General features: G+C 47.1%; 1 protein-coding gene across 1 annotated transcript in view; it reads right to left on the bottom strand.

The window, feature by feature from the left end:
• Positions 1-5,690: 5,690 nt before the first annotated feature.
• LOC126516703 (nose resistant to fluoxetine protein 6-like) overlaps positions 5,691-27,267 on the bottom strand; it is a 131,539-nt gene continuing 109,962 nt past the window's right edge. The window contains exons 10-14 of the mRNA XM_072289039.1: positions 22,726-22,848; positions 20,566-20,686; positions 18,623-18,820; positions 9,412-9,705; positions 5,691-8,639 (exon numbers count right to left, since the gene is read on the bottom strand). Of these exons, the coding sequence (XP_072145140.1) occupies positions 8,349-8,639; positions 9,412-9,705; positions 18,623-18,820; positions 20,566-20,686; positions 22,726-22,848 (1,027 nt within the window). The 3' untranslated portion in view covers positions 5,691-8,348. The remainder of the gene's footprint in view (positions 8,640-9,411; positions 9,706-18,622; positions 18,821-20,565; positions 20,687-22,725; positions 22,849-27,267) is intronic.

The raw sequence follows: 27,267 nt of genomic DNA, 5'->3' as shown, positions 1-27,267 counted from the left end.
AGACCAAGAAAACCAATACGTCTGTCTGACAGGGAAGAAAGGCAAGCTCACTTTCACATTAATTGGAGCCTACATATCGCCCTCAAGTCGGTTGGACTGCGAGAGATTACGGCAAATCACCACAGCGACTCCGCAGCCTTTGGTGATTACTGGAGATTTTAATGCCCACCACCATCTCTGGGGAAGTTCTAAGATAAACTCGAGAGGCAGAAGATTAGTGTCATTTGCCTCCAAACAAGAACTGTGCTTGTTAAATGATGGAAGCCCCACCTTTCTACGTGGAACTGCCTACTGTAGCTGCCTGGACCTGACCTTTGTTTCACGCTCCTTCACTAGAAAGGTCAGGTGGTTTCCGGATATTGAAACGCGGGGAAGTGACCACCTACCCACTTATCTTAGGGTTGAAGGGTTGACGGACTCCAGGTTAGCCACCGTCACACAATGTATCGACTGGCCAATGTTCAAGTCAATTGTCGAAGACGGCTGTCGTGATGACTTGTCCACTAGCCTAGAGGACATCATAATAGGTGCCCTAGAGGCTGCAAAACATTCGCTTCTGAGAACGTCTACACGCACCATATACGACATTGAGCTAGAGAAGCTTCGTGCAATTCGTCGTCGGGCAGAGCGAAGATACAGGCGCACGAAGTCTGTACATGACTTGAGGTTGGCCAGAAGAACTCAAAAGAAAATTCAGCGTCGCATGGACAAACTTGCATCACAAAGATGGAAATCATTCTGCGAATCTTTGGATCCACGAAAACCATTGTCTCACATATGGGGAACTGTTCGTGGTCTCCGTGGAACCCCTCAGCAGCGCCACCCTTTTAAGTCTTTGGCCCTTCACCAACAATGCAGCGAGGTTGACGTAGCGGAAGCTTTCTGCAGGAGGATTGCTGGCGAAAGTAGTTGCGCTGGAACATAGACGCTCCGCCACTCACCAATTTCACGCGACTCCCGCATGGATAGTCCTTTCTCCATGGACGAGCTCGAAGCTGCACTGGCCTTGTGCAAGCGTTCATCTTCACCAGGACCCGACGGTATAACCTACCGTGCCCTGTGTAATCTTGGCGATGAGGCTCGAAAAGTGCTCCTGCTCCTGTTCAACAGCTCCTGGCAGACAGGTACGGTTCCCCAAGAATGGAAGACCAGTCGCCTAATTCCACTGCTCAAGCCTGGCAAGTCGCCTGTAGACATTGCATCATACCGACCTATTGCGCTTGCCAGTTGCATCGGAAAACTAATGGAGAGGATGGTTCTAGCACGGCTAGAATGGTACCTCGAACATTACCAGGTATATCCAGATGCAGTGGCCGGTTTCAGGCGTGGCCGTTCTTCCATAGACAACGTTATCGACTTGGTGACGTACGTCGAGCACCAGAAGTCCTGCAAAAGATTATCTGCTGCTCTGTTTCTGGATGTTAAAGGAGCGTACGATAACGTAACGCACGAAGCGATTTTCAACGCGTTAGAGGCAGTAGGACTTGGCGGCAAAGTATATTTGTGGATAAGTAGCTATCTACATAAGAGATCCTTTTTCGTACTTACCGAGGATGGCCCGACCTCCCAGCATTACAGTAACCGTGGGGTGCCTCAGGGCGGAGTACTCAGCCCAACGCTCTTCAGTCTAACACTCATTGGACTCACCGACATCCTGCCAGGCACCGTTAGGCTCTCCATCTATGCCGACGACATTTGCATTTGGACGTCGGCTGTGACGCGACTGCAGCTTCGCGCGCGGCTTCAAAAGTCAGCTACTTTAACATCATCCTACCTTAGAGAACAAGGACTTCGTATATCATACGAGAAGTGCGCAGCGGTGGCATTTACCAGGAAATCAATGTCACCATACGTGATATCCGTCGACAGACACATGATCTCGTACAGCACGAGTCACAGATTTTTGGGGGTGGTCCTTGACAAAAATCTCTCCTGGACCCCTCATGTGAATTATGTGAAAAAACGCCTGACAGGAATTTGCCATATGTTTAAGTTCCTTGCAGGAAAGACCTGGGGAGTGCCAATACACTCTATGCTGCAACTGTACAGGGTCCTATTTATTGGATTCCTGCGGTACAGCCTACCGGTCATGTCCAACACCTGCAGAACTAACCTGAACACAATCCAAAGCATCCAAGCCCAAGCACTCAAGATATGTCTCGGTCTACCGCGGAGTGCGTCAACGACTCAAGTTATTGCAGTCGCTCAAGATTTCACTATTAGAACGCACATTAGCATTGAAACAATGCGTGTGCACATAAGACACTTCGCCCGGACCCCTACCCACCACCTAGCAAGTCTCCCAGTAGATAGGCCCCACACGACATTCAGTGCGACTGTCTTCGCGCACCGTGCCTCTTTCAGGTCAGGTTACACACCTGCGGCAAGGCCTTCTATTCCTCCATGGTGCATGCGCCGTACTCAAGTGAACCTCACAGTCCCAGGACTTCAGAAAAAGTCGGTCTTGCCATCATCAGCGCTCAAGCAACTAACTTTACTTGTCTTGTACGAGAAATACAGCGACTGCACACACGTCTACACTGATGGATCAACTACATCAACCAGTCCCGGCGGCGCTGTAGTTATACCAGCAATGGGAATAACCAAGCGGTTCAGGACTTCCCATGTCACTACGTCTACAGCTGCAGAGCTCGCGGCTCTCCGCGACGCGCTTCAAGTGATAAATACTGAAAGTCCTAGAAAATGGGCAGTCTTCTGCGATTCAAGGCCGGCCTTGCAATGTGTGCATTCATTTCTCCGACATGGAACTCACGATCAGCTCACGTGCGAAATCGCGGAGCTTGTCCATCACTTAAGAGAAAAAGGCCATGATATCTCTTTTCAGTGGATACCAGGTCATTGCGGTATCATTGGTAATGATGACGCCGATAAGGCAGCTCGGACGTCAAACCAAGAAGACCGCTGCGTCCCCATTCCGCTCTCAAGGACCGATGCCGCGAGACAACTTGGCATTCTGGCAAGCACTATCTCCTTAGCAGAGTGGAATACCGTACATACAAGGTGCACAAGACTGCACAGACTAAAACCGTCACTTCAACTCAGACCTCCAGCCGGTGTGCACCGGCGTGAAGCGTCTCTTCTGTGTCGGTTATGGCTTGGAGTGGCCTTCACAAATGCCTACTCAGCACTAATTGGAATGGCTGATAGTCCTGCATGTGATGTTTGCGCATGCGAGGAGAACATTGACCACATATTGTGCCATTGTCCTCAATTTCAAGCACAAAGACAGTATTTGTCCGACACATTGAGGAAACTAGACGATCGTCCTCTGAGTGAACAGACAATATTAGAGCACCGATCATCGGCTCAGAAGGCAGTGAAGGCACTTTTGTGTTTTCTCAGAACTTCTGGTTTGCTCGAGCGACTTTAACTGAAGTGCTATCCGTACACGTACCTACACCTTCTCTCTCCCTTCTTTCTCTTCCCCTTCTCCCTTCCCCCAGTGTAGGGTAGCCAACCAGACTATTGACTGGTTAACATCCCTGCCTTCCTGTATTCTTATCTCTCTCTCTCTCTCTCTGAGCAGCTCTAAGTGTTGCTTATTGTAAGTTTAGATCATTAATTACCACTAACTAATTAACCGATTTTTAAGGTATTGATTTAGAGGCAATATCTTGAATAGAGAAGTTGTAGAGCCTGTTGAGGAATGTAAAAATAATTTTCTTGAGGGAAGCTACCTGCAACGGATTTATTTCCCTTCGCGGCAACGGAAGCTTGAACCCACTGCGGTGGCTTAGCGGCTTTGGTGTGGCGCTGCTAAGCACGAGATCGGGGGATCAAATCCCGACCGCGTTATAGCTGCATTTCGATGGGGGCGAAATGCAAAAACGCCCGTGTTCCGTGTATTGGGTGCACGTTCAAGATCCCGTGGCGGTCGGAATTATTCCCATGACCCCCACTACGGCGTGCCTCATTATCAAATCGTGGTTTTTGCACGTAAAACCATATACTTCAGTTCAATTCAAAGAAAGCGGGCGATATTAGAAAATCTTCCACGTGATGGGGCACTTGCGCACAGCGACATTAGTGCCCTCAAACATGCTACCAACAAATGTGGAGGCGAGGAGACCATCGAACACCTATTGTGTACCTGCCCTCGCTACGATGTCCAACGCCTCTCTCTGCGGGCAACTTTATGCCGACTGGACTCGAGACCGTTCACCGAGTCAAAGATACTCGGACCGTGGCCACGCCCGTCACTGGCTCGAAAAGCGATTCGTGCACTAGTGCAGTACTCGAAGTGCACCGGCTTAAGAGACCGTTTATAGTGTCCTTGTGCATGGTGTCCCTCCCACACGTACTCAGTGCTTACTCTCTCCCTTTCTACCTCTTTCTATTCCCCTTTCGCCCACCCCCAGTGTAGGGTAGCAAACCAGATGCTGTTCTGGTTGACCTCCCTGCCTTTCCTATCCTTGTTTTCTCTCTCTCTCTCTCTACCAACAAATAGTCGATGCTGCATGCAGAACGAAAGCATGAATAGGCCTTAAGCAACGGAGACAGATCGAATACAATAGTCTTGGCTTTCACTTTTGCCCAGATGTCTCTCGAAGCAATGAAGCAAATGAAGCCATGGGATATGCGGTAAATAGCGCAGGCCAATTCTTGAAGCTGTGTCAGCGTTCTTCCTGTTGAGCGATTGCGTAAAAGGCGAGAAGGTTTAGGCGGCTTATGGGGAAGAATCGGAGACGAAGGGTGGGACCACCGCCTCACATTTTACTTGCAGCGTATTTAGGCGTTTGGTCGGATTAAGCATCGATCATTCGTAAGTAAAAAGTTCACAGTCACTTTAGCATACGCTAAAGAGGATGAAGGCGAAAGCCTGCCCGTTCAGGAGGCATTCCTTACATTACCAGACATTTTCAATGTAATGCGTTGTTACTTCCTATTAATTGTTTTCACCCACCGAAGGTCGTGGGTTCGAGTGTTTAACTCTACCTTAATTAACTGTTCCTTATTTATTTCGCCCTAATTAACACCAAAGGTTGCGGGTTCAACTCCAACCAAAGGTCTTGGGTTCGAGTGGCCTAATGAGCTATATCTTACTTAACCATGCCTTAATAAACCTCACCTTAATTAACACAAAAGGTTGTGGGTTAGACTCTCGACGTTCGCGATGGCAATTGGAATCCAACTTGGAGATATGGCCGGTTCACCCATATCTACAAGTGGGTTCGACTCCCACCAAAGATCGTGGGTTCGAGTGGCTTAACTAACCCCACAGGTCGTGCTGACGCTTCTTCTTCGCCTCGGCTTCACACTTTCTTATGAAAAAATCGATGACCTAATGCGCCCTAATTAACACCAAAGTCGTGCACTCCACTCCCACCAAAGGTAGAGGGTCTAAATTAAATTCGCCTTAACACCACAAGTAGTGGATTCGACTCCCTATGAATTCTGGTGCCACGAATTTTGGTACCATAACGCCGGACATCGCATTTTTCGTCTCATGAGCCGTCGAGGGCTTTCACCTTAATAATCTAAAGCTAAATAATTGCGGCGGCAATTATTTAGTTATGAAATGGATCGCTGCCATCAGTGGCTGGCACCCGTACTCCGGCTAACTAGGAAGCAATCGCACGATGTGAACACAGGCCAGCAAAGAGCATGTTGCTTTTCTGGGTATGCTGTCTGAAATAGTTTGTAATGGACTGACAATAAGAGACCGAAAATAAAACAGGGTATTTAGTTTTATTCGATAAGTTTGTGGGTACATTGTCGGTATGTACAGTCTGGAAGGGAATGAGAAGAGAAATAAAGCGTGACCATTCCATGGGACGCGCGTCTTTATTTACAAGGTGTGTCGCGCTTTGGAACGAGTCGACCTGAGCGACAGCTCTTGGGTTGGAAACAAAGACCAAAGAGACAATAAACGCTAACAAGGAAGTTATCAGACAACAGGTATAAGAAGCACTTGTGACAACAAGCCCTTCCACGAATACTTGGTAGCAAACAACTGCCTTAAGCTCACTGGCTGCCAATGGCACTATGCAAATGCTTTCCGTCGATACGTTCTCTTTATCGCAGGGTATTCTCGCTCGGTACTTGCGCAGAAACTTTGGCCTATACGCTTTGTGTAAAACTAAGACTATTCAATCCCCATCAACAAAATATAAACTATCTGGCTCCACCAACGTAACAACGTCTTTCTCACCGTGCGATCGGCTTACGGTCGGAAGAACGACAGAAAATATCTCCTACGTGAAAATATTTATAAACGTGACCAACATTGCTTCATAATCTCTGTATGACACAGCAACGACTGTTTCGCTTCACCCACTGCGTACACGAGGGGAAGTGCAAACAAACAGAATAGGAACATTAGGAACAAACCGGAATCGGATTCGTTAAGCTCTTGTAACTCTCTGTGTGCGTGGGAATACTGAATAAATCGCGCCTTACGTGATGCTTGCGACGCGGCTTAACCGGCGGTATCCACTGTACTCAATCCTCGACGAAGATACCAAGCAGTGCTCCATGTCGGACAAGCTTTGTGCGTAAGATACTCAAAGAAATTGGGACTTCGCGGAGTACGCTCCAAGCAGAGTCATGCGAACATCCTCGCCCCCGCGTACGCCCTACTGTGCTTCAAACAAAGTCTTAATCGTGCTGAAAACAGGAAACGGCTTTCCCATAGGCGTGGCCATTAGGTATTATTTGTGCACTCAGCGATCGAGGACCTGATTTCAGTCGGCATTAGCAGAAAGAAATATGCCCGACTGTTATTCTTAAACGTAAATGTCCGGCCTTTATTGTACTCTTCGTAGTGCTCATGCAAGAATTGATATACCTAATATCCAAACCTTTCGTTTTTCGGCACTGAACATCCCCGCTTTTACGCTGTACCAACAGTGTAAAGAAGTAGAATGTGCTGATATCTGAAGCTCGCGACAAACGAAGGTGTCACCAAGCGAGGAGCGCCATGATCACGGTTCTTTAATAGCGTGCAACCAGGATTGAAAACGCTTCCCCCCTTAAAACTTGAGAGATTTCCACAAAAAAAAAGAGAGAATGTTGGCATCAAAAATTGGTTTCCTAAAGATTAGAAACGCGTCAAATTCCATTGGCTTGCCAGCGCCGAGAAATAACTCTTTTGAATTTATTGCCTCGGTAAGGTTGCTGCAAGGAAGATCACTGCCATCATCAGGCGCAACACACAAGGGCCATCGTACGTACGCGCAGAAATGTGACCATGACACATTCAGGCATTCAAGCTACCTTAAGCTTGTATTTCTGACACCTCCAATGTGAAACATTGCTAATTAAGCGTGGAAGTTTCTTGTATCTGTACTTTTTAGTGATACAAATACCCGAACTCCAGCTTAGAAACTCAAGAAGCAAGTCGCTTACTCGGCAACACGGCTTGAAACACGTGGTTTTCTAGCATTGCTGGGCTCCTGCTGCACTTTGCAGGCTTGTGTCGTTAACTGTATACACCGCGCAAGCCTGAGCAGGGCTGAATGTTCAAGCAACCTACCAATGATACCATAAGCAAGCAATTTTCTGATTGCGGTTCTTGATCTGTGTCATTTTAATTTAGTTTTGGTGCTCAAATTTTGTGGGAGCGCACACTGTTTCCAGAGACATGTTTCGTTGGAAAGGACCACTATGTGTGGTGCTACACGATTTGCGAAGGTCAATGGATCCGCTGGCGAGAAAATTGTAGAGAAATAGTCTCCAGTGCTACCCAAGGACGTCAAATATTCACAATGAAGGGGCATCCCACAGCAATGCTGCGCGCGACCGTCACAAATGAATAATGAATTTTTCTTTTGCGTGCTTCCATACAGCCAACTGAGACAGCACTTCCACACCGTCACAGAGGCGTACCTGAACCCACGATGCGAATACATAAATGACTTCGCAGCAGCCGAGTGCACAAGGCAGAACAATGCGTAACTATAGCCACCTGCGATGCGCGCGGGCTAGCTGCTTATGGGACGAAAAAATGAAGAGAGGCCCATTGACAGTTGCAGTTAGTTGAACCTGACGAATCAAGGGCCCCATGAAAGCGCGTCGTGCCGCCTATGGACAAAAATGGCTGGTGACGCGGGCGAGCGCGTGAAACGCGCGGACATTCAGGCCTCCTCCAACCCCTGTATGAGTGCAAGAAACAAAAGTGGTGGGTGGGGAGAAGGGGACGAGGCGTTTTCTCCTCCTCTCTTTTCGGGCCCGCCTCCGATCGCGGGGCGCCCGCGGTCACCTTCTATGGCGCAGCACACGGACGCGTAGATCTCTTGGAAAGCGCAGAGCACGAATGTCACAGCTGGACAGCGTGGCCTTGCCGCCGCTACCCGTGCTTCGCCCCGTGCAGAAGAGTCCTTCGCGTCCTAGAGGCGACACTCGGGCGGCAGGCGGTTCGCGTCGGTGCTCGCGGCCGCCGCGGGTTGAGCCTTCTCGCCCAGGATGGTGATCTTGGTGCAACTGGGAAGCGGCAGTGCCTTGAGCACCGGCTTGGCCACCTCGAGGAAGCGGCGCGGACAGCCCTCGCGGCCGACGCCGTTCAGGCCGAGGCGCTCGCACATCAGCTGCTCGAGGGAGTGCAGCGGGGCGTCGGCCAGCACGCTGCAGATCACCGCGCCCAGGTAACCGAGCACGATCAGGCCGCAGAACAGGAACAGCTGCGCGGGATCGAATGACCACTTTCACGCGCCAGAATAAAGCAGGCCGGCAGCGAAGCCTGTCGGTGACGAAGAGTGCGCCGACTCGCACCGTAAGTTTAAAGATAAACAGCTCAAGCTCTGTAAACCACAGAATGCATAGTAGGGTTGCGCAAAAAGAGGCAAATGTGCGGAAGAGAAATATGCCACACCAGTGCTGCCTGTAACAACTGAAATTTTAATCGTAACGAAGACTACGAGTACACTTGTGAGCAGTCCCCCACCCCCAATAAAAACAAAACAGAAGGAAACTGCAAAAACTCTCAATTCAGCCAAGAGCAACACGAAGCCAAAAATTATGCCCGTACGAGGATTTCAGAAGGCCAGCATGGCGATTCAAGAAAAATTCCCCTACCATTAGGGTACTCCCTAATGCGAAATGTGAGCGCAGTTGTATACGTGTATTAATTTCATGACGTACTGGCTGGCGCGGACAATCTGTCTCGTGCGGCACGTTGCAAACAGCTAAATGTGGCGCGACTGCCTCGCTAATCGGGAGATCGAAGCGCGAAATCGGAAGCGCGTATCTGCGTACAGCCTAATTCAGGGAGCATTTCGTATGGTAGAGATATTCGTAAGAACATGCTCAATGCCAATGGTGAGAGTTATAATGAAGGTGACCGGCCAAATAATACGCACTAGAAGCCTTATGAGCTTGGCCACTTGTCACTGCTGCCTGTGACAGACTTCACTCACGAATCGCAGTCACTAGTGCTTGAGCTTTCTCACTCACCGCCATCAGCTGGTCTGCCTGCACCCTCTCTCGGACGTAGGCTGTGAAGATGTTCTGTACCAGCGGGTGGAGGAGGAACACCAGCGGCGCCATGCGACTCAGGGGACCAAAGGCCGGCCAGGACAGGAAGTCGCCCACCAGCCCTGCGTCAAGCGCTCCGGCATACAAATGCTTCTGCGCACAGCCGCGCACTCCCAAATGGGCACGCAAGTACGCGTAAACGCAAGTACTCATTTGTGTAGAGACATGGGCAAAAATTAGATGTAGGCTGAAGAAATTTCCCTCGTGGCACGCTTATCTTTATAGGCGATTGTCATTGTCGTCATTTTTTTGTTGTCGCCTAACAATCCTTAACAATAATTTATGTTTGTTCGTTTGCTGTGTAACAAGCGAAAATGGAATGTCCGATGCGTTCTCTCTCCTTCAGTCTCTCCAAAGCAACTTATCTATAACAAAACAGAATGGCAACTTGCACAAACACGCTGATGAAAAGAGAGGACAGACACGGCTGTAGCGCACTCCCAGTATCGTTAGAACGGATATCAAAGAAAAGCTGGTGCGCCAGCATAATGTAACTATTGTAATATTATTCCTTCACGCGCTTCGTCAGTGGTCCGAGCAGCACTCTCCATCGACATTGTCACCATCCTCAGCCTATCATGAGCTGTGCGGATAAGAAATGCACAGAACCGAACGAAAGGACTCGTTACATTATACTGGCCTAGGCTTCTCAACGAGGTGACAATTTTTTTGAGGCCTCAACAGGCAGTTTTACGACAACGTTATTGAAAATTACTTTTTTTTTTCTAAGACGCAATGATAAACATTTATTTCTCTATATTCTGGAATAACTCAACGCTTAAAGTAAATAAAAAAAAATACTTTTCGCAGATCAGAACTGCAAACAACGATTCTCTTGCCCGAAGTTCTGTTTTTCTCTCTTTCTGCCCCCATGATCCAAAACTGCTTTTTCTTTTTCTTTTTCTCTTTCTTCCCCTCTCGGCAATGGTTCTGAATTCTACGCAGTAATTTGGGTTGTTAAGGAAGTTGAAGCAATCTTAGCAGATTAGCGGCTACAACAACACATTCGCACGCTAAGCATAACAACTTCAGGCTATTGGAGAACCCAATGCTTCAATAACCCAAGGCAATAAACTTTCTGGGGCGCTTGGTTTCGCAACTGCTTCAAAACTAAAATCGCAGCAAGCTATCTCGTGACCGACAGCGTCAACATTGAAGATGTCGAAATCGTATACTTTTGCGTGCGCAGATTGTGCGCGATGCACGCACACTCCAGAAATCCCCGTTCACAAAGTTTGCGTTCTGGCTTGCTGCGCTTCTTCATTAGCAGAAAGAGCAGCAATTTGCACAATGTTAATGAGCCATCCCCCCGCCCCCCCTTCCAGTTTCTGCAAAAAACTTTTATGCTGCTAAGCTCTCTTGATTATAGATTTGCTGCATTTCCTCACTCTCTATGAAAGAATAATGTGCGATCTTCTCCTAGTTAAGCGAACCATGCTTTTTTTTTTTTTTTTTCACGTAGCCTGCTAATAGCTCGAAATCCTGGGTGCGTAGTGTATTACACGTCGGTTTCAAATTTCAAGTTCTTTTGTTTATTTTGGCTACGAACTGCTGTGAATTTTCTTTCTTTATCAATGCGAAGGCATTATCGAGCAAAAGTTCGTCGTAGTTGGCGTGACCGAAAGATGGCACCAAAATGGCCGACGGCGCAGCGAGTAAAGAAGGGCTCGGATCGACGTGAAATTTTTCGGGGAGGTTCCTGTAAACGAAGTAAGTTAATGGCTTTGAAAATAAAGTTCGGTACATTTCGGTCTGGGTGGAAATCGAACCCGGGCCTCCGGGGTGTGAGACGAGCACGCTTTGCTGACGCCGCGGCAGCTCCACGGTTCTCGCTCGCTAAACGTGTGGCCTAGTGCGTGCGTCATTGGGCACGCGACGGCGCAGCCAATGGGCAGGAGGTGGCGCCACGTCATGAGCGTATAAAGTGGGCGCGTTCATGACGTTCCGAGGTCTACAAAACGGAATACTTTCGTTCCCACAAGCGTCCTTGCGAAATTTTCTTTTTTTACTTCCATGCTTCTCCAAGCTAAAAATCGCACATTTCTGAACTATGCGAACAGCTCGCTAAATAATATATCGGGCACAGAACATGCAGCAATGGCGAAATTGAGCAAGGTGATGTCATTGTGCCTGAATTTTGTTTCGTCCGTTCTCAACCCTCGACAAGAATATTTGGCGCATGCCGCAATTTGGCTCCTATAGCAAATTCGTGAAAAGAGAAGCACTCAAAGGCTTCGGAACAACCGCTCATTGCATCTTTCCACTTTTCATTCCTCGCGAACCCCATCACCACAGATTTCAACTCATATATGGAAAGTTTAATTTATGCTGAGTGAGAAATATTTTTCGGAGAACACCTGGGCCAAATTGTATAATGTTTTGCGATAAGTGCCCCCCGCGTGAAGTAAAAGCACCCCGTATGTTTTTTCTTTTTTTTCATTCCGCAAGGGAAAGATCACAATACTCATAACACTACTAACAACTGATTTTGAAATGAATTCCTTCTTGAGCATTTCACGATTCCCGCCCGTATGTAGTACATTTGTGTGAATTCCCTTGACACTTTGTGTATGTGTCTATTTCGTGTCTGCTGAATATTTTCTCACACTACATCTTCGTCTTCATGTACGTCTTTCTTTTCATTCCACTGTTTTATTTGTTTATTCAGAAAATATTTGGCATAGTCGCTGTGGTTTATCTTCGACTCGTCCATTCGAAATGTTTACATAGCACTATGCTTAAGGCTGATTTGCCTTCTTATTCTTGGGTATTGTTTGTTAAATGCATGAATGCACCTTTTATTTGGACAAATAGCCAGAGCCTAGCAACGGGCCCTCAAGCATCTGGTGCAAGTTCTCCTCCTTTATGGAATGAGAATCAGTTTGAATTGAGTTTGCAAATTGAACCGCTTTGAAGTTACGCGTAGACGTGCACAGCCCGCGCAGCCCCCGCCAGGTGATCGTTGTTAAACACAAGTGAGTGCTTTTCTTCCTTTCGAAGGCGCTCGCGTCCAATTAGGCGTCTCTGTCTTGTCAGGGAGGCGTCGTTCCGTCTTCAATGAAAACGCACGAAATAGAAATAAAAAACGCACGCCACGCCTCTTTCTCCGGCCTGATTCAGTACGAGGGCGTGCATATTAATCCGGAGATTAATAAACGGAGGACCTGTGCTCTCGGTGACAGGGTAATCCTTACGTTGACATAACCCGGGCATGAGGATCCTTCTCGTGCGCCCTCCACTTGGCTAATGACAAGACTCCTGACGCGCCAAAGGCTCTCCTTGATTTCCGAGCAAGCACACGGGGCAAAAGTGGGGGCGTTAATGTCAAAAAAGCCAGCAAAGAAACAAACGCCTTTTCCGCAGTTACGTGGCGCGCTGCTTTGTGTACGATATTGGGGAAAAAAAACATCGCTGAGTGATGGATACGAGAGAGTTAATATGGATGAAAGCATAAAGTTTGGAGTCGTTGGGGGAGCCGTCTTTCTTTTGACTTCTTTTAGCCGGAAAATATGATTTATGGTTCGAATGACCTTGCCCGAAACTGCAGGCAAGTGAAAAATATTGAGCCGCTCAGGGCAGCTAAATCCACATGGCCCCACTGTAAGCTCGTTCATATTTTAGTTCATGCACAAGAGTGTGCGCAGTCGACAGTATACAAATAAGACGAGTCAGTGTGATAAGGCATGACAGGCCTTATTATTACTTTCTTTTTTTTATTTTGCCTTCTCTCCGAAAGCTAGCACTCTATTGTTCTTTTTTTATCTGCTTGATGGATAAAACTCATTACATGCCAAACATGCGTGGATAAATTGTCATGACTGCCTCATCTGTATTGATAAGCGGGATGGTAGGAAGCTTTATTCAACTCTTATCGTTTATGCAGTACCCGATCCCAACAGAGGAAAACCGACTTCTTTAGGAAACTGTCTAAATAGCATCTCTACTCGGTTCATAAACTAAAGAACAAACAAACATCCCCGTATTCTTTCTCCTTGGATAAAGTCTTGTGAATGGTGGCTGTCTTTTTAAATATTTTAATGCTGTAGGTGCACTTCAGTCCCCGTGATTTGCGTTTTATCGATCATATGTAGCATACTGCGTTCCAACAGTATACATGCCGATCGTGTTGGCTCCTCAAAGTGCCTCGAACAGCCAGTCACCCGGCAATTTTGAGTGTATTCGCACGCTTCTTTAACGCTCGGAAAAACACAGGTAATATCACAGCGCATTTCGATTTTACTCCAAGCCCCTGCAATTTCTTGTTCAGGTAATGCACAGCTCTATAATTAATCGAACTGAACAAGCCGAATCAAGCTATATGCGTCGTGAGATATTTTAACGAAATTGCCCCACCTTAAACAAAACAAAGCAACAACCCACATTTTCTGACAAACCTATAAACGACACAATAATATATAAAGCTCTCTAACCCGTATATGCTTCAGTCCCAATTTACGATGGGGCTTGATATTTTAAATAAGTATGAAGAACTTGTATTTAACGCTTCGCGGTGGCTGGTGTGCAAGCTACGGAACTTCATACGTGATACTTGCGAGCAACTACGATAGACAACTGGCGCGAAATTCTCTTCGTTCTCGTACAGGACGGTGACCGCGAAAACACTTTGCCCGAATCTCATGGAATGGTTTTCACGACTGCCTCTGTTCTGTTAAATCAATTGTTGTGGAAAAATTCAGGTAGAGTACCTTGGATACTTCATTTCTCTATCTTATACAGCGAAAAAATAAATAAAAAAATTACTTTATAAACCGTAACAGATGAAAGTATTAAATGTTAAAACGACCTCTCTTCGCAAGTGGAAAGCTTATTTAAGACATCTCTGGACGACTCAAGACGCCTCTGCAAAACGCTCTAAAAAGTTGTGCCATGTGCGCAAACTTCTTATCGTGCGTTCTGAGACTGTGCTGGGGCAGAACTGTTTCGTTCTACAGCCTCGGACGTTATGGTGCGACTCTCGGAGCTGGAATGCGATCATCTCGGCGGGTGCCACTACACATGCAGGTGTTGCTTAGATTCTGTGGCCACTGTTCACAGGTGCAGTCGCATGAGCGCTTCGTAATCGAAAAAAAAAAGAGAAGAAAACTTGTGTCATGCTGGGGTTAGTTACCATTGTTGTAGGCAAGAGCTTTCCAGCATTTCAAAGTACCACTGAGCTTCTGCGTTGCATGACTCCAGGCGAGGAGAGAGGTTTGGCTCGTACGTAAACGTATTACTCTTTACATAATAAAGGGTTGCTGGAGACGTGTATAGCAGCCACAACGCTGGAGGCGACATGTTCTGACGCAGAGTTTAGCCAGATAGCACTAAAGTTAACACTGCAGTGTCCTACAATGTTCTACTTAACTGCTGCTGCAAATCTTTGGTATAATTTATGATTTTCATTCGACAAGAACACTCGCGTGACGAGAAACAAAAAAATTCAGACGCATCGTAGTGGGACAAAACGTCACGATATACGAAGCCCTTTTGTCTTTGGTGCTAAGCATTAAATAAAAAAATCGTCTGGGTGTGCGGAAAGTGTTCCTAATGCCTTCCTGCGCCGACATGCTGAACCGGTCTCTAACATCTTGACGACCATCTTTAGTCTATCTTTAACCTCTGCTATGTTACCCGATGATTAGCGCTTGGCGCGGGTGATTGCTATTCACAAGAAAGGCGATCGCCTGCATGCCGAAAACTACCGGCCCGTTCCCCTAACTTCCACTTGCTGCGAAATACTAGAACACGCTATCGCATACTTTATTAACAAATTTCTTGAAACTAGCAATTTAATTTTCGAATTCCAGCATGGTTTCCGGAAGGGCTTATCAAATAATACGCATCTTCTAACCATTATTCCGGAATTGGCACTGGCTTTGGATTCTTCAGGACAGGTTGAGCCATTATTGCTTGACTTTAGTAAGGCGTTCGACCATGTACCGCACGGAAAACTCCTAAGAAAACTTAAAACGTTCGGTCTTCCACATTTTATAGTTAACTGGATAGGATCATATCTGCCCAATAGAACCCAATTCGTAGATGTCAATGGCTTCTGCTCTACATTCTTACCTATTACTTCAGGCATACCACAGGGCAGCGTACACGGCCCCATTCTGTTTTTAATATATCTAAATGACATTACTTCGGTTATAGATCCCAGTGTTCACATGAGGTTACTCGCGGATGACTGCGCGATATTTTGCAGGGTGGTGTGCCACGACGATCAATCCAGTTTAAGTAACAGTCTTGCAGGTTTTAACGAATGGTGTTCAGAATGGGGCTACGATGTTAATTCAGAGAAAACTGTGCTACTACGCGTAACCAACAAAAAATACTCTGTCCACTTCACCTACACTATAGACGATAAGAGCAGTCAGCGACTACAAATATTTGAGAGTTACCATAAGCCATACGCTTTCCTGGTCTAGGCATGTCGATGACGTTTGCGCGTGTGCAACCCGTAAGCTTAGTTTCTTGAGACACAAGTTGAAATCGGCGCCTCCTGAGCTCAAACTTCTGGCTTTCAATACTTTCGTTTTACCAGGCCGCCGCCGGAAGCTCATTCTGGCCGACGTCTAGGGGGGAGGTAGACGGGAAAGGGGGAGCTGCGTCTCACCCCGATCACCCATACTCCCTGACGGGTGCCAATAAAGTGCTCTGTCTGTCTCTCTCTCTCTCTCTCTCTCTCGTTTTACCAAAATTAGAATATGGAGACATTGCATGGAATCCCTTTTACAATAAACATAAACATAAATTGGAAATGCTGCAACTGATTCGCCATCCACATTTATGCGCATGAACAACACTCCCACACAGGAGGATTGAAGAAAAATGGCAAGATTTAAATTCCTGTTCAACCTATGTGACGGGTCATTGCGCATTGACACGCGAAAGTATATTCAGCCGTTTGTAGCGCGCGCATCTCGTCACCGTCATTCTCGCCACTTCCCTATTCGTCTCGCACAAACATGTTTTTAAACATTAATTTATTCCACGCTCAATCCAGGAGTGGAATGCCTTGCCTGCCAGGGTCTCGTTATCAAATAGGGTCCCCCCCGCATTTGAGCGTGCTGTGTCCGCCCTTCGGGTCTGTTCTACCTTGTTATTATAATGTTTCTACCTTGTTATTGCAATCTGTTCATGCATTCTTGTTTTATACGGGTGTCATCTTGTTGCTGATATGTTTGGACAGTGAAAAACTAATATTGTCTGTGAAGAATCCCACCTGCTTGGTCTTTTTCAAGACCTCAATATACCGGTAAATACGTAAATAAATAAATAAATAAATAAAAAAATAAATACACATTTTGTTACTAGAGAGTTGTAGCGTGTCGGTATTCCGGCAAGCGCGGGTGGTTTGCCGATTTAGCGGGGATGTAAACGTGAGCGGCCAGATTTGTGGCGCCAGCTGGTGGCGCAAAGCTCAACCACACAAACACAAAGCTAATTACTATATTCCGCTTAGCTGCTGGTGTAAATTTTCGACAGTGGCGTAATCGTGTTCACAATTACGCCGCTGCCAAAAATTTGCACTAGCAGCGAAGCAGGATATAGTGAGTTACTGCAATTTCAGCCCTCTGTTTGTCTGGTTGAACTCTACGCTACCAGGCGGCTGCATCGCTCTAGCCGCTCACGTTTACGCCCCCGCAAATCCGGTAATACGCCCAAACCGCTCCGGTTTGCCCGAATAGCGGATAGGCTAAAAGTCTCTACTAACACACACGGCACTGGTAAGCCGGTAGTCCGTAAACGGTGAGAACTTTACGGACAAGCTAAAGCTCGCAATGTTTCCGGAGCCGCGACGTTCCATTGGTGCCGGTCTGCGCGCTTAAGTCTCCTTCCGCGTGGCACCTTCGGAATACGAGTATCCGCGTAAATAGTCCGCGAGGGCGGCTTTAGCCATCAAAGCCGGTTTCACACGATGGGACGGGCCGCTGAATCACTACTAGGGTGGCCCGCCGTGGTTGTGTGTAGTGGCTTCGGCGTTGCGCTGCTTAGCCCGAGGGCGCGGAATCAAGTCCCGGCCACGGCGACCGCAAAGCGGTGGGGACGGACTTCAAAAGACAACCATGTGCCGTGCATTGTGTGCACGTTAAAGAATCCCAGGTGGTCAAAGTTAATCCGTAGTCCCCCACCACGGCGTGCCTCATAATCATATCGTGGTTGCGACACGCCGAGACCCAGACCTTAATTTTAATCCTTTAATCAGCGCCGAGGGTGGGCGCGACGTGGCTGAGTTGAATTGCGCCACTATAGCAGCTCGTGACCTCGGTGACACTCAGTCTCGCTCAGGCTCTGCCGCGGACCCAGTCGATGATTCCTCCCGTCGTGTGATTAAAATCGTAAGTGTGCACGGGCACGTCTAGGCGCTTACGCGCCCGTCGGGTTGGTGCGTGTCCGTAGGGGCGCGACACCAAACAAAACGAACCCAAATGCCTGATACAGAGTCAGAGTAGATAGAGACGAACCAGAAGATTCGGTTTCCGGGGCTAATGCAGCGTCTCTTCGCGTCTTGTTGAGCTGACGGCGAGCCCATTAAAAGCGTTCGAGTATGTCTGCGCACGTGTGGTATCCACTTAATCGTAGAGTTTCCCTCCACAATTACTAGGCGGAACTTTGGGGATACCATGGGAATGATGAGTATGGGAATCGGATTTGTCTCATCTTCGTGCTTTTATGCTTCAGACGGTGTTTCGTCCCGCAATTTATTGCGCTTCATTTTGCTCAATGTTCGAGCAATCATTTTTTTTTTCTAGACGCACGAAGGCAATAAATCTCCGACCACATAAATAGTCATTGTGAACCTTCGCATTTATAACGCTACATCTGTTTTAATATGGGCAGTTTGCGAAGCTACAAAGTCGTTTGACGCCACACGCGCGAATCCGTTCACTAACTATCGTTCCCACGCTGGCTGACTTTCTTTGACCACACGTGCCATATCTCGCTGCTAATAATAATAAAAAAATAAGAAGAGCTGTCGTACTTGTGGTTCGCTCGGATAGTAGCGCCACGTTTACCCTCTAGCAATTTTTTATGGAAAACCCAGTGCACTGAAGGGTGCACGTGCACCCTATAGTTGTTCGGATTTGCAGTGCGTGGTGAAAAGACTGGAGGAGGGGGGGCGAACTCCGTGCTCACATGCTTTCCCGGTGATGCAGGCGAAGGCGACCCACGCCACGGAGAAGGCCCACACGGAGCGGTGCACGGCTGCGTAGAGCGCGGCCTGCGCGGTGTCCACGCCGTCGCCGCAGTTCCATCGGTATGCGCCGAACACCACCGCCACGGCACAGAGGAATGAGCAGACCCAACCCAATGCGCGCAGGATCTGCGACGGCAAGTGGGTTGCAGGTCTCACTTTTAGTCAGGCGTAAAAAAAAACTCGACGACCTCGGGCGGGCTCCAAAACCCCTACACCCGTCTCGCCAAGCCCGCGCAGTGCCACGAAAAGTTAGAGGGGCCACCGAAGCGCCCTGATCAGCGGGCGGAATGAGCGCTACTTTACTACACTTTCCCTCCGAAATGTGATAATGAATGTAGCCTTTCTGCCCGTCTTCTAACGTAACTACATTCTAGGTAACCCCCTTCTAGGGGGGCGTCCGTCCCATCGAATATTGATATGGCAACGGCGAACTGGCCAAGGCAGGGGCTTTGTTTTTGTCCCAACGCTGGCTCTGGGCACGCAACGACCAGTATGGCCGATCAACGCAAGCGACGACCGCTCAACTTAATACCACATGGCGCGGTCCCCTATATCTGGTACGTTGCCGTGCATTGCCGCCCGTGTGCACGAACGCATCCAGCTTCTAGCTCTGTCAAAGCAAGCGCATAATAATACGCATCGGTGAAACGCTGTGTACAAGTCCGCTTGCTACCGTGACTGCACGACGAGACCCTTAGCTTCGAGTGCGCGGCGCGGGCTTGGCGGTGGGAAGTGCGCAACTCCTTTCAGTGGGAACGGAACAAGAAAGCGCCGCAGTGCACTCACCGATTAAAAAAAGAAAGAAAGAAGCGTGCATACCGTTCCATTTAGTCTAATTGATCGTTTCTTCCTACTAAGGAGACGAGGTCTTGAAAGTTGCCTCAAGGCGCGTTTTCATTTGATTATTATACTGGCGACATGTGTTGGCCTACAACGATGAACATATGTCTGCACTTGTTGTCGCACTTGTGTTGCTACCTCTTTGTGGAAGAAAGAAAGAAAGAAAGACACACTCGCAAATGGCAAAAAAAGTAACCACTGTCCGCTTTAAACTCTGTAGTAAGATCTGTAGAACTTACTAATTCACTAGGGTATGCCGCCTACTTTCATATGACTCATACCATATTTTTCATTGAAACGCCATGTCAAAAATTTCGTAACACCTAGCTGCAAATCGAACAATGTTATTTTCAGTGCAGAATTTTGCCTACAAAGAGGTGAAATGAAATTGGGCACTGCAGTACCAAATTTACTTAGACACCCACGCACACGCAAAGTATGTAAACACGGCTGTTGCGTCTGCAGCACTTGTTCTTATACTTACAAACTGGTCAGCGACACCTTCTGGTTCGCATTTATACTTCGGCGTCAACATGCGGGCAACACTTCATTACAAAAGCAGTGATATAGCAGAAACTACCATAGCATTTAACAGAGCGAAGACACTCCAGTGAATCTCCTTGGCTACTCAGGAGCAAAACACCTAAATAGAGTGAACGTAACAGGCAAAGTGAGACAATTGCATGCGCCTGTGTTACGCATCGAACGCGGCACTTGAGCAAGAAAGTGCTTTCGTTTACCGTAGGGCTGTGGCCCCTTTGTACTTCAGGACTATGAACAAAAAGACATGCAGTGGCGGCGGGCACGTGACTAAAGGTAATGAAAGTGGCATGACATGAGCACATTCGGAGCTGCGTTCTGACGCTAACAGAGCAGATATTTCCATTGGGTCGCATAAATAAGTGGCTGTGATGACAATGGGAGAATGAAGGCATAACGAGGATCATAAAAGGTACGCCACTCTGATACAGGGATTGCAATGGAAATAACCTGATACGCTCTAGACATTGGAGAAAAGGAAGATGTCTTACCGGGTTGAGCGTGACAACGGGCTTTCGTGTGACGATACAAGCGAGGCCGATGCCAATGCAGAAGGGGCCTAAATGAGCCCAGGGCTTTTGGTACATGATGTCTTCCATCATGAGCCGCGAGCTGTGAGTTTGGAAGAAAATGGGAAAAGATGCGACAATCTTCTACACGAAGAAGCGAAGAGTTATCATTAACGGTGCCTCGTCGGAATCGACATCTGGTGGGGAAAAGCTTACTATGACGTGTCCTATGATAATTGATTGATTGATTGATTGATTGATTGATTGATTGATTGATTGATTGATTGATTGATTGATTGATTGATTGATTGATTGATTGATTGATTGATTGATTGATTGATTGAATAGAACAGTACGAAAATTCACTCTCTGCATTCTCTTCACTACAAGCTGTACAGCAGGGACGGTACATTGCTGTCAGAAAAAAAAACGATTTGGATCCGAAGGAGAAATTACAGAGTAAAGGCAAGCTATGGTGCTGGGAGTGGCTTTTGTCGGCAATGAAAACACAGCTGGTGACTTCAGTACTTGAGAAAGCACCAAGCATTCTAACTTCCTCTTTGTTTACGCAAAGGAAGGGGATAACAATCTACAGCAAGGCCGTCTGTTTTCCTATGAAAGCATGAGAATGCCAACACTTCTATTGAAATCACTCACCCACGTATGAAAATATAATCTCCAAGGAAGTCACAATAATAACCGCACTTCCTTCTGGTCCTTCAGCCTAAACTTTAAGAAAGAGCTCATTAGGAACAGTAATTGACACTCCTTGCATTCCTCATAGCGTTAATATCATTTCCTCTACTGATCCTACGACAAGCCATGTTACACACGTGTCGTTCTCGTCTGCAACATGACACTCTATATTCATATCGCAACGGGAGTTGCAAAAAAGCGGAAACAATTAAAAAAACTATGCAGCACGAGTGTTTTCCCTAAGCATTCCACTGCCATATGGTGATGAGAAAGACGTTCATTCTCGAAACACCACTGCTTTAGTTGATTGGGCCTTTTATACGCTACGAGTGTCTGCACTAAACTGAAGTAGCTGAAACGGTTTCTACTGCCCCTTCATTCATATATTTCAGCAACCACATATTATGTTACTTAACGTCGTTTATTTCAATTTTAATGGGCTTCGTTGCCAGTTTAAGTTTGTGAGGTTGTTTAACGGGAAATTAGTTTGCAATGGCTAAGCTTCAGGACCGTTCGATAGTCAGCATCACTGCGTCCTTTGACGCCATCAGATGCGTCCCGAATAATGTGGCACGCTTTGTAATTCGTGCCACAAGACCCTTAGAAGCAAGGGTGCTTGCCTGCGTAACTGCGTCAGCAAGCTTATAAAACATTTGATAGTCATTCATTGCAGAGTTCTTGTCGCTTTTTCTCTGGATCTCCGATTTCTGCTTGACCAGATGATTCATCAGTCTGATAGGCTTTCATATTTCATTTCGGATCCTGATGTTCTAGTGCTCCTGCTGGTCGTGAGCCACACTTCCCTGATCACACTGAGAATATGACCGCAGATTCTTGAACATCATTTTTACTTGAAGGTGCGTCCAGTGCCAAGGGTAGGTACTCTGACCGCAAATACCATTACTTACATCGATCACCTTTGTGGTGAACCATAGCTTTATTTTCTCTTCTTTTCTGTGGATTTTTTTTTTTTTGCCTCAGCAGGTAATGTTACGTATAAACAAAAATACATATCTAGGCATATTTATGGCCCAGAATAAGCGAAACTTCTTCTTGTAAGAGACCATCGACCACACCGTCTCTAGTGTTTCAGCCAACATTCTATTATCGTAGCATGCTTCAAAGTTTTATTCATACACTCGTGGAAAGTGAAAAAGGCTAAAAATATGTAGCGCGGCCCTGCGTTCCCGCTGCGCCAACACAAACTAAGCGTACACAGGCTACACTTCTCCCGATGGGGTACGTACTCGTCAAGGGATAATACTACAGCGGTTAGCTCTCGTTCGCATCGCACCGCGCTTCGATGAGCCTGATGCTTTGATGGACCCTGATGCGCCTAGCTGCAGCTGGACCTGAGCATGGTCCCTGCTCAGCTCCAGCCTCTGCTCGCTCGTAAATCTACGTCTCGAAAGTGGGCGACGTCATCTGTGAGGCTGCTGTACTCACTTGATGTCAGCCTGCGCGAAGAGAACGGTGGGTGGCAACTTGTAGGTGGCTGTCAGCACGCCCATAGAAATGATGCCCACAGCCACCAGGGTGGCGTTCAGAACCACACCCAAGAAGAAGCGCCTGCGTTGAGAGAAAAGAATTAAAGCTACGAGAAAAGAACAATGAAATTATGGGATTCAACGTTCCCGAAGCTGCACAGTTATTTATGACGGACGCCGCAGTGCGGGGCTCCGGTTCGTGTACCATACACGCGCGCGTACCGTACATTGCGTGCAGGCTAGAGACTCCCAGGTCGCCAAAGTTATTCCGGAGCCCTTCACCACAGCGTGTCTCGTAATCATATCGGGATTTTGGCACGTAAAAGAAAACCGACTTTATTTAATTTCTATTCTAGCCCCTCGCCCGACTGTATGATCTCCCTCCCACGTGTCAAAAATTGTATGTCGGGTCAGACACAATTCACATGGACTCGAGGAAAAAGATGTGTTCCCCGCAGTGAGGTCTCTTGGTTTCATGCGAACTCCATTTAAGCTCTGATAATTTACTGCGAGCTCCTCTAAGTGTGAAACTGGCAGAAGATGTGCTTTGAAAATTCCAGCTTTTATTGCCCCGTGACATACAATGGTGGGAGTGCTAGGGCCGACAATTGAGCGCTTTGTTCTCGTTTTTACTCTCTCACAGAGCAGCGTTGGCTCATTCGTCCCATTACTACCGCACTACGATATGATGCAATCACCATCGGCGTACAGTATGCGGCGGGGGCCTCGCGCGACGTCTAAAGACATTATACGCTCTTAGCATATACAAGCACGTGATGTCAAATCAAATCAATTCAAATACGGTTTGTTCAAATAAGAACTATACGCAGCAAATAATGCATAATGCATAATTGAGTGTCTTTCTGAAATCGATTGTACCGGCTTCGTGAAGTGATAAATTAAAAAAATATAGGTACTCTCTTATTTCCCGGTTGTAGTTGTCTTTCTTGAATTTTTCATGCATCTGCTTATTTCTGACGACTCTTAGTGTTGATATGGTAACGCTTGCGGGCTGAAGATAAATAAAAACATTTCACAAGCCAACGGCTGTAAAATGAAGGGACTTGGAAAAGCGAACTTCTCCGCACGTAAACCCTTAATGTGGAGAAGCATGCTTTCAGAATAGTTTTTCAGAGAGACGCACTAAAGCCGCTGCTTTAAGACGCACGCCTATAACGTTTTCAGGCGCAACCCGCCCGTAAAAAAGTGTTCTACGTGCAATTCGTCTGTGTGCTTGCTTTCTGTTTCTTTAGAGTTGAACATGACATCACGCATCATGTGAACACAAATTCTACGCGTGTGCCGTTTTGCATTTGAGATCCCCCGATTACTGGCTGTTCCAGGAATTACAAAAAAGGCCAATCATCCATCGGCGGCTCCGAAGCAACTTACGCTCCTATTACTGCACCAGACGTATCATGACCACATACATGTATATACCGATGGTTCGAGGTCACCTACCAACTCAACTGCCGCATTCGTCGTTCCAGATAAGCAAGTTACAGTTCGATTCAAATTGTCACACATGAGTACATCTACGTCGGCAGAACTTGCAGCTCTCCATGCAGCTGTGACGTACATCACCGAAGAGCCAACAGAGAAATGGGTCCTATTTTGTGATTCTAAGGCAGCTCTTCACAGTATCAAGTCTTCATTACATCACAAAACTTACGAGCAGATGATATCTGACATCAGGCAAGTGCACCACCATGCTCTGGAAAGAGGGCACAACATCATTTTTCAATGGATTCCTACTCACTGTGGCATCGTCGGCAACAACCTAGCTGACAAGGCTGCCGCCCGGTCTGCCCACGAATATACCCAGACGCGTGCAACATCTTTGCCGAGGTCGGACGCTGCCAGGGAACTTCGCCTACTTGCACGCAAAAAGTCACAAGATCTCTAGGTTCAAGTACCTTCAATTGCCGATTACATAAACTGGACCCCACGCAACGGCTACAATTTCCATCGAGCATTTCCCGTGGCGAAACAACCTTGCTGTGCCGCTTGTGGCTGGGAGTGGCGTTCACGAACACATACTCCAATCGTTTGGATGTGGCCGAGAGACCGATGTGTGACTCCTGTTGGTGCGAGGAAACCATCGAGTGCCTATTGATTACCTGACCTCACTACGATCTACAACGCCTCTCTCTGCGGGAAACTTTACACCGACTGGACTCAAGACCGTTCACTGAGTCAAAGATTCTCGGACTGTGACCACACCCGCCACTGGCACGAAAAGCGATTCGTGCACTAGTACAATACTTGAAGTACAACGGCTTAAGAGACCGTTTATAGTGTTCCTGTGTATAGTGTCACTCCCACACGCACTCAGTGCTTACTCTCTCCATTTTTTCCTCTTTCTATTCCCCTCCCCCCCCCCCTCCCCCAGTGTAAGGAAGCAAACCGGGTGCTCTTCTGGTTGACCTCCCTGGCTTTCCTGTCCTTGCTTTCTCTCTTTCTCTCTCTCTCCAGAGCAAAGAGCAGGTGACTATCTGGCATCGACTAAAGATGCCGAAATTTTTGTTTGCGGGCTATCGCCGGTGAAATATATACCGCGTGCGGGCGCTGTACTAAAAAAAAAATGTTAGACAAGAATTTTAATCCTCGTGCAGTGTGTGCAAACGTGTTGAAATTCGCAGCTGTAGTCTGCGCTCCTATGCGCGCGAACATAATGTACCTTTTTGTCCTAAGTTGCCTGCTTATATGACGCGAACGTCCATATTTTTTTGCGAAACTTGTTCGCTGTTAACTTTGGCATGTATAGTGCACAGAAATAAAGATATTATCTCCTAATCACTGAACTGTTGAAAATTCCTTTATTTGGCAGCAAGTTCCTCATTCATTCATTCATTCATTCATTCATTCATTCATTCATTCATTCATTCATTCATTCATTCATTCATTCATTCATTCATTCATTCATTCTGCTGGCCTTTTTAAAGCCCATGCAGATGTGATGCAAAACAAACAAAAGTGAACATACTGTCATAGATACCCATTTGGCACATGATGAGCTTTTGGTGTGCAGGCGTGGTGGGTTCTTGCGCAGCGCTTACAGAAGTGTTTTATATGTGTAGGCGATAACTTCACACGTCGTTCGTGAAGCCGATAAACATCTTTAATATGGAGTTTATTCTACGTTGCAGCTATACTTATGCGTCGGTCCTATTACAAATATATGTTCGTGTAACATGAGACGCTAGAAGGTATAAACGTTACGGCAAAATTTCGTACCCATTCGAATCTATGAAGAAAGCTACTCCATATAAGGTTTGTGCATTTTTACTTGAGGTTTAGAATTCTTTGAATCGATGTAAGCTTTCTTCATTAGGAAAAAAAAAAAGCTCTTTAGCGCGTTCCAACAGATATCGTCAACGTGGGGCGCCCCGCTCAGGCGATTCGTGATTGTGGTGCCTAAATACATGACTTGCTTAGTTTTATCACGAGTAGTCATGTCATTAGTAGTTCTAAAATTTAGGTATCAATAATCTCTTTGTAAAATTAATGCTCATGAACTTTGAGGTATTCCATTTCAGACTTTAGTTATTCGTGACGCACGAAGTGAATGAAATGAGTCACACAGCCCACGTTAATAATCTTCATTAGTAGTGCTAGCCGACAAAGCGCAATCGCCTGCAAGAAGCCATTTCCGGGTGGGTCCTACATATTCAAATCCTACATATCGCATTCCCCGGCGCCTTGGATTTCGTAGCCCTGGCACTCGTAATTGCCTTTGTCACGCGAGATTGACAATATCGGCACGTCTCAGTTACGCGGGAACTCTACTGCTGTCACGTGACCGCAAACGTAAGCAGTACGTTCGTTTTCTCTCGTTACTCACTTATTGTCTATTTCAGCGGGCAACTGCAACGTTTGTCGAGGACCCGTCCATGACGTCAATGCTCAAATGCGGGCAAGGTGTCTATTCTACTTGTGTAGCATCTTACCAAGGCCGAAAACGGGACGTAGAGCGCTGTCTAGTTGCGAGATGGCATGTCGAAACGTGATGTCATCGCTATGGGCACACGCGGCGTGGTAATCGCTGGACTTGCAGGCGCAACCATGTTAGCACCGACTTGTTCGATGCACCACAGACGACGACACTGCGCTCTTTTTCTTGGCCCCGAAATATGGTCCTTAAATAACGTACGATGTGACTACAAATCGCGCATTCCCGGCACGCTACTAGGGTAAGTTCTTGCGCCACGTGGGCCTATCCGCCAGAAAGCTCCCGACCGCGTAAGAAAGAACACCCGGATACCGTCATGTGATAGAGCGTAACGCGACGTTCGAACATTTTCGTTCTCGCGTTTACGTCGACCGCTACTGGCATCGGCCATTGTACTGCACGCAATCTTCGAAGGCGCAGCGCGCAGTTTCTGCAACCGCAGCACACCCACGCGTGCATTGACTGATAAACATTCGCGTTGCAGCTCACGAACGGACGCATGTACACGACACCTAAATTGCGGTGCTTGCAGTCACTCTGCCAGCCCAG

This window comes from Dermacentor andersoni, chromosome 1, assembly GCF_023375885.2.
Source record: "Dermacentor andersoni chromosome 1, qqDerAnde1_hic_scaffold, whole genome shotgun sequence".
Taxonomy (NCBI): domain Eukaryota; kingdom Metazoa; phylum Arthropoda; class Arachnida; order Ixodida; family Ixodidae; genus Dermacentor; species Dermacentor andersoni.
This window is presented reverse-complemented; position numbering and strand designations above follow the sequence as displayed.